Source organism: Galeopterus variegatus, unplaced genomic scaffold (genome assembly GCF_000696425.1).
Source record: "Galeopterus variegatus unplaced genomic scaffold, G_variegatus-3.0.2 Scaffold9722, whole genome shotgun sequence".
NCBI lineage: Eukaryota > Metazoa > Chordata > Mammalia > Dermoptera > Cynocephalidae > Galeopterus > Galeopterus variegatus.
In genome coordinates, this window is record NW_007735833.1 from 9,380 (window position 1) to 17,575 (window position 8,196).

An 8,196-nucleotide genomic window follows, 5' to 3' on the forward strand; every position below is an offset into this window, starting at 1 on the left:
AGCAAAGTCAGCTGAGGGAATAAATCAACGAGTAAGTTAATGAGTAAATGAAACATAAATGATTTTTTCCTTCATTTCTATTATTAACTTTCACAGCAATGTAATTTTCTTTATTCTTAGTCCTTTCTAAAGATTTCTTAACCTAAATCCTTAGAAGGAGTTAGTGGCTTTTGTAATGCTTCATTTCACCAACAATTTATTTCTCGTCTATATCCTGAATCACTTTCCTAATCATAAGGTAGTACAAAATACTAATTTGAATTATTAAATTTTTCTTATCTGATTTAATTTTTCTAATACTCCTCTTTCATTACCTGAAAAATCTTCTGTCTTTTGTTATTAATTTATTACAACCCACTGTATTCTAATTTTGCTAATGCTTGGCCCAAATACTAAAGAGTTTCTCGTTTGTGTGCTTTTCTATCTCTAGGAATTATACTCATTATTATATCTTTTCTCTTTGGTTTTAACAATTTACTTTACTTGACTTTGGATCATATTTATTTCCAGTAATTTTTCTTTCTAAATGATATCCTATAGAAAGTTTTCCCTTTTTAAAATAATCAAAAATAATCTCATCCACAAACAGAATAAATACCTGCTATTCTGTTAGAACAGAAGATATAACAAAATCTTCATATTTGAAATTCCTATGCATCTTTTTATTCCCTATAAGTACTGTTGACTGAAGCCAGAGATATTATGAGCAGTTAAATCAGCGATTGATATTCTAAAATCTAGAACAGTGACTCAAACATGATAGGTGCCCAATAAATATTTGTCAAATAAGCCAACAAATAATTACTGTGGATCAACAATTAGAAGTGATAGCTCCCTCCTACATCATCCATTATTCTTTTAATAGGTAATTTTAAAGCGCCTTTGATCATCTCAATGATAAAATTATTAGCTGGCAGTATTATTATTTAATTGGAACAGCAATAATAATAATAATAGTATAATAACTGAAGCAGATAGTACTTACTATACATCAGACACTATTTTAAGAACTTTACATATACTAATTTACTTCATCCTCACAACAACCCTACAAAGTGGGTACTATTACTATATCTATTTTACATATAAAAATAGAGGCATGAAGCAGTTAAGGTCATATGGTCAGCAAGTGGAAGAAACAGACTTCTGGGACTTGAACCCAGACTCTTGACCACTCCACTATATTGGCTCTCCAAGAACTAATATCTTATGTCTTTTACACAACTGAGTTATAAGCTCTTTAAGCAAGGAGCTTTATCTTTTACTACCTGGAATCACACACAGCTCTGAGAATAGTGCCTTATACCTAATGATCTCAATACATTTGTGCCAATTTTAACTTGATTCCAATTATTTAAAAATTAATGCCTTATAAATTATTAGAATATTCGAATTAGAATAAGATGCACAAGATTGGCAGGCAACATGTTTACTTCCGATGAGAGAATAAAAGTAAGGAGCAATAATCTGAAATTTCAAGTGGAAGTGTCCAAGAAAGTTTTCTGGAGCTATGAGCGTCTTCTCTTCCTTTCCACTGCAATCAACACTTCTTCATGGAGGAAAAAATGGATAACATCTGAACTAAACACAGACAATTATTTTTGAGATGCTGGGCAGCAATAATACCAATAAACATTTTGAGTATTTTTGAATTTTGTTGTGCATTTACTATGTGCCAATCAATCTATTATGAGATTTTAAAAGTTTGATGCTCTACTGACTGAGCTATCCAGGCTCTATTATGAGATTTTAGAGAAGTCAGATTATTAAATCTGATAGTAGCTCTGAATGAGTACTATTATTATAATCACAGATGTACAAAATTAGCTTATAGCAACTCCAAGGTCATAACTAAGAGATGGTAAGGCTAAGATTCATGTCTCCACTCTGTATCCGGAATAACTATACTATTCTCCAGGGAAGGCTTGATTCGAGACTGTGCTCAGAAAGCTAAAATAATTCCTTTTACATAATCCAATTGTCTCTGTCTCCTTCACCATCACACTACAGCCACACTATATTTCAGCATTCCACAGTCTGAATTTTATTTGGGGACCCAACTGTTGAGGAGGAGTGAGAAAAACCACCTCCCTGTCTGTATAAAACCACAAGTGAATCTACTCTGTGTCATTAGCACCTTCATACCCAGAACAGAATGACAGGTTTACACAATCTTTGAAAAGCATATTTACAAATTAAAACAAAACAAATTTCTCCTCTTGGGTGAAGTTCTCTCTGAATACAGATAAATGACATTGATAAGTCAGGTAAAAAATTATTGTGGCCCTAAATGCCTTCCAAAGCAGATATAAATGGAATGCATTTTATATCCCTTCCATAAGGGTAAGTCTAAGTTAATGGAGTTAAAACTGGCAATCCAGAGAAATCAGGGGCATTCAACATCTCGAATTGTTCTTCAAATGTTTTGGGTCTTAATAAGAAACCCCAAAACACATTAAGCCAGAAGATTTTCATATCCATGAAGATATAAATTTAATCCACATGTTTCTGATTCATTTACACTTAAATGATTCAAGTAATGTTTTGTAAGCACTGTCTCAATGTCTGTTATATCTTTAGGTATTTTTATGTCTTCCTTCTTAAAAACAGGAAGTCATCTTTTGTCAAGAGTCAATGAACTTAAAATAACAAAGTATTCCAGACTACCCTGCTCATCCAGAGCTACAGATTTTTGTGTAAATTCTCAACCTATCAGTGTCTTTTTTTAATGGGTTGACCTTTGATGGGCCAATTTTACACTATACACTTCCATGGAGGGAGATGATTATTATACTCAAATAAATTCAATTCCATATACATAGCCTATACATAGCTCAACATACTTATCAAATTACACCCTAAACCCATGTGTAGTATGCTTTATATGTAGATAACATATGAACAAATGAACTGTAAGATTGTCCTAAGGCAGATGCTGCAGGAAATTGACTTTGAGACAGAGTTCTGCATGCAGGAAGCTTTCTGATGAGTGTGAAGTGGTGAAGGAAGCAGGGTCGAGCAGAAGAGCAGCTGCAATGCAGAGTTCTCAGCAAGCTCTGAAGCATGAGTGGCCCTTTGGAAATGTCCCAAAGACAGGGGGCAAGTGCTTTGTATCCCCACATCCACCTGTCACTGCACACAGACTGACCCCAGAGACGAGGACACAACCGTGGGCAAGACAGCTACCTCTGGCTGAAGGAAATTTCCCCAAGCAAGAATAAGGGATCTGGGTGGGGCACCACAGTGTCCACTAAAAATGTGTGTCAGTTTTGTGAACTAATCCTCTGTAAATATAAAACCTACCTAATCTTCCAGTCTCCCTAACAATACAAATTGAAGTATATATATTTACTCAATCAGCTGGTGAAGATATGACGTAAGCAAGCTCCTTTTTCAGACAAATTTCAAAATTTACTAGAGATTTTATTTTATTGCAATGAACACGCAATGCCTGGAAGTCTTTATTCAAAGCAGTTTTCTCCTCTTGTCCCCTGACATGATTCCCTTGAAGGTAAAACACCATTACAAAATAAATGCATTAGGGAAAAATATGTGTGGCTATAGAGAAAAAGGCAGTGCTAAAGACTATGGGGCAAAATTAATCCAAACTTCTATTGCCTAATATTTTCCTTTGCCTTTAATACTTCCCATTCAAAAACTGAATCATTAGTTTATTCGTCCAACAAACACCGATTAATGGCACACTATTTTTAGAAACTAAAACACAAACTAATAACATAGAATCTAGCCACCCAGGACCATTCACACTAACGGTGAAAACAATATGTAAACAAATCCTTGTAATATCATAAATATAAAATGCCAAGACTAATTTATCTGTGAAATTCCTCTAGCTGCTGACTAAATTCTAACCCTGGATTCAAGCTTTTGAATTCCAGGATTCTCCAGGACTCCATTTCCAACTGATACTCTTAGGGATCCTCTGAACAGAGATTTTCCCCTCTCAGATCCAATCCAAATCACAATTAGAAGTATTAAAACTATTCCTGGGGCCTGCCAACCTGGTCCTGACCTCATCAGCAAAGCCAGGCACACAAAAATAAATATCACATGTTCTCACTCATTTGTGGGAGCTACAAAAATAAGTAAACGAATAAATAAATAATAATAAGTTGACGGAGAGAGTAGAAGTGTGGTTACTAGAGACAGGAAAGGGGAGGGGGTGGGGGATAGTGAGAGGTTGGTTAATGGACACAAAATTACAGCTAGATAGGAAAAATAAGTTCTATGGGTGTACAGTCAAGTTAAGCATCTATAATTAACAATAATTTACCACATTATCAAATGTCTAGAAGAGGAAATCAAATGTCCTCATCACAAAGAAATGATTAAGTTCTGCAATGATGAATACGTTAATTACTCTGATCATCACACAATGTATGCATGTATGGAAATAAAAACTCTGTACCCCATAAATATGTATAATCAATGTTTCAATTTTTTAAAGTGTGGAAACAAGCACAGTCACCGACTGAGCCCTCCTTTACGTGAGATTAATTTAGCAAGTACTTACTGACCCCAACTATGTGCCAGACAATGGTCTAGGAACTGAGAATACAGCAGTGCACAAGGTCGCTTCCCTCAAGGAGCTTACATGCTAGGGGCAAAAGTCAAATAAACAAAGCAATGTATACTATGTTATCAGCTGCTGCTAATTGCTATGAGAGAAATAAAGCAGAAGACAGGAAGAGCAAAAGAGGGAAAGGGTACTTTCTAAGATAGCCTCGATAGAGAACATGATATTTGAGTGACCAGAGAGGAGTGAGGCAGAGAGTCACAGGAATGTCAGGAGGAGAATGTCAGGCAAGAGAGCGCCAAGGCTTGGGGAAGAAGAGAATGTGCTCTCAAATCTCCCAGAACCGCTCCTCTGCCAGCCACTCTCACTGAGCCCATGCCACCTACTCCATGTCCATCCAAATGTGAGAAAGCAGCCTGAATTCCAATAATTTAAACCACATTAATGTATCTCTAAAATATGCCTTTTCTTCTGGATATAAATTTTAAGTTGCCATGTCTGAGTTGTTTAAGAACTTCGTAGAAATAGAATCCAGGTGTCATTAACTCCTGTACCCAGAAAACTACACTGCCTCTAAAACCAAAAGCAATCCAAGAATAAACCAAAAAGACTTACTTTCCAAGACTTGCTACAAAACTATAAGAGAGTCCATTTTGTTTTTCATTTTAGAATGCAACCCATTAGAAGTCCCTTATTTTGTATAATCAAATCTAATGGTGGATTGGTTTTCTTTTTCAATTTGGGAAGCAACCCATTAGAAGTCCCTTATTTTGTATAATCAAATCTAATGGTGGATTGGTTTTCTTTTCAAATTTGGGAAATAATTTAACAATTATGTGTGTGTGCATATGTGTGTGTGTATATATACACACACACATATATATACACACATGAACACATTTATGTAAGTACATGAATACATACACAATATATATACACACTAAGTACATGTTCATGCACAATATATACATACACACATGTACACATTTACCTATGTATATGATAATACATTGTCCACATTTTCTTTTTACTTAAAACATATGAAGGTACATCCATCCATCATCATTGGGGCGCTGAGGCACGTGCACGAGACACATACGCACATTTCCACTGCACCATTCTCAAATATGCTGATGAGCATCAGCCTTTCAAAGAAAACCATCTTCGCTAATAGTCAGAATGTTCTATGATGTCATGTTGCTTCATCATTTGCCGTTAGCCCTCTAAGACCTGGGCATTATGACCCATACACCTTTTTAGTCAAAGTTCAATTAGCCATTTATAAGCTCTTTAACTTATATCTGGCAAACACTTTAGTGACCAAATGATGTTTAACTATGTTGAATAGAAATATTTGCTTAAGACTAACAGTCTTAGAAGAACCAAGCTCAAACGCTACATATGCAAGAAAACACATTTCTTGGGAAAACTCACCTACATAAGAAATCATTTTTCTCTTCATATACTTTATACTTCTTTTCTCAATTCAAAATGATCCTTTATCCCTGAAGAGAAGGTAAAATAAACGTATGGCCTTCTAGTAAAAGACAGCTGAAGTTTAATAGTGTCATAAGTCTACAGTTGCTGATTTAGGGAACATTAAAAATTACCATTTGGTTTCAGTATTCGCTTAACTCTTACCTACAAAACTCAGAATTCATATTCTGGTCAATCATTTCCAATCTCTTGACATTTATACTACTTAAGTTACAGTCAACCAGTCAACAAGTATTTATCGCTCTGCCAAACTGGTGAATACGCACAGCAATAACAATAAATTCCTTTGAGGGTTACATATTCTAGAAATGGAGCATTAAAAAGAATCATTACTCATATGAAGGCAGAAACAAAGAATATTAAGAAAATATTACTTGAAAGTGCTGGTAAACGTCTTTTTTCCCCTTACAGGAGAGTCATCAAAAAAATGTCTTCAAGATTTATTTATTAAGTAAAAATGATTCACCTAGGAAACATGTGAGACAGTTTTATAATTGCTGTTTGACTTTTAAAGATTTTTGGAACTAACTTGTTGCTAAATGGAACTATAAGCTAATAAATACCTGCTACAATTTCCTGCATGTTTCAGTTGGCATTGTATGAATTTGTGTGAGTTAACCATGTTTAAAACTATCAAACCCAGATATTGTAAAATTTTAAAAATCATTAACAAGTTATATTTTAAACAAATATTACATTTGTACTACATTTCTAAATCTTGATTCCTGAAAAAAAAAAAAAGAAAAATCACATTTTCCCCCTTTGAGAAAATGAAACATTAAATTTTTTAAAGGCGACAGGGGATCTGGGGGCAGTGAAACTACTCCATGTGATACTGTAATAGTGGACACGTCATTACACATTTGTCAGAACCCATAGAATATACAACACAAAGAAAGAACCCTGGTGCAAACTACAGACTTTAGTTAATAATAATGTATCAGCATTGGCTCAACAATTTTAACAAATGTGCCACACCAAGGTAAGACATTAATAATAAGGATGACTGGGGAAAGGGGTGTATGTGGACCCTCTGTGCTTTCTACTCATTTTCCTATAAACCTAAAACTACTCANAAAAAAAAAAAAGAAAAATCACATTTTCCCCCTTTGAGAAAATGAAACATTAAATTTTTTAAAGGCGACAGGGGATCTGGGGGCAGTGAAACTACTCCATGTGATACTGTAATAGTGGACACGTCATTACACATTTGTCAGAACCCATAGAATATACAACACAAAGAAAGAACCCTGGTGCAAACTACAGACGTTAGTTAATAATAATGTATCAGCATTGGCTCAACAATTTTAACAAATGTGCCACACCAAGGTAAGACATTAATAATAAGGATGACTGGGGAAAGGGGTGTATGTGGACCCTCTGTGCTTTCTACTCATTTTCCTATAAACCTAAAACTACTCAAAAAAGATCAAATATGTCTCTTAAAAAGAGAGAATTCAAACATTATGATCATTTTACTTTTGTATTGGTTAAAACACAATCATCAAAATAAAGTAACCCCTTTGACATCAACTATAAATTTAAATAATTTTAGAAATTATGCCAACACCTTTGTTGAGTTTTGACACACTACATTCTGTCGAGCACAGACACCACCCTCTACACCTTACCCATTTCCTCCTTTTAGTGTATGCACCTCTGCCTTTTTTGTTCCAGTTGAGGCTTGAAAATGACAGTGAACACAGGTGAAAGGGTGAGTGCAGATATTCATTTAAATTATAAATCCAGCAATTCACACTTATCAATCATAGAGAAAGGGCACATGGTGTAAAGTAGGGCACTGACCTGGAAGCTGTACCCATTATAGTACATCTATGGGAATCCAGCAGTTGGTGTCAGAAGACACCAGGTAAGAAAGTTGTAAAATGCAAGGTGGGGGCCAGCCTGGTGGTGCACTCGGTAGAGTGCGGCACTTGGGGCACGGCGGCGCTCCTGCCGAGGGTTCAGATCCCATATAGAGAGTGGTTGAGCACGGTGCGGGTGCGACACCAACGGTTGCGATCCCGTTGCAGGTCACGGTACAGGCACGACACCGAGGGTTGCGATCCCGTTACCGGTCATGAAAAAAGACAAAAAAGGGAAAAAAAAAAATGCAAGGTGGGCAGGAGAATAATGGCTCAGCCATTAATATATATTGAAAC

At 35.5% G+C, this 8,196-nt stretch overlaps 1 protein-coding gene across 1 annotated transcript in view; it reads right to left on the bottom strand.

Annotated features, from left to right (window-relative positions):
- Positions 1 to 5,971: 5,971 nt before the first annotated feature.
- Positions 5,972 to 8,196, bottom strand: part of PTGFR (prostaglandin F receptor (FP)) — a gene marked incomplete at its 3' end in the record, with an annotated part of 6,437 nt that continues 4,212 nt past the window's right edge. Inside the window, 1 exon segment of the mRNA XM_008593837.1 lies at positions 5,972 to 6,042. Within this exon segment, the coding sequence (XP_008592059.1) occupies positions 5,972 to 6,042 (71 nt within the window).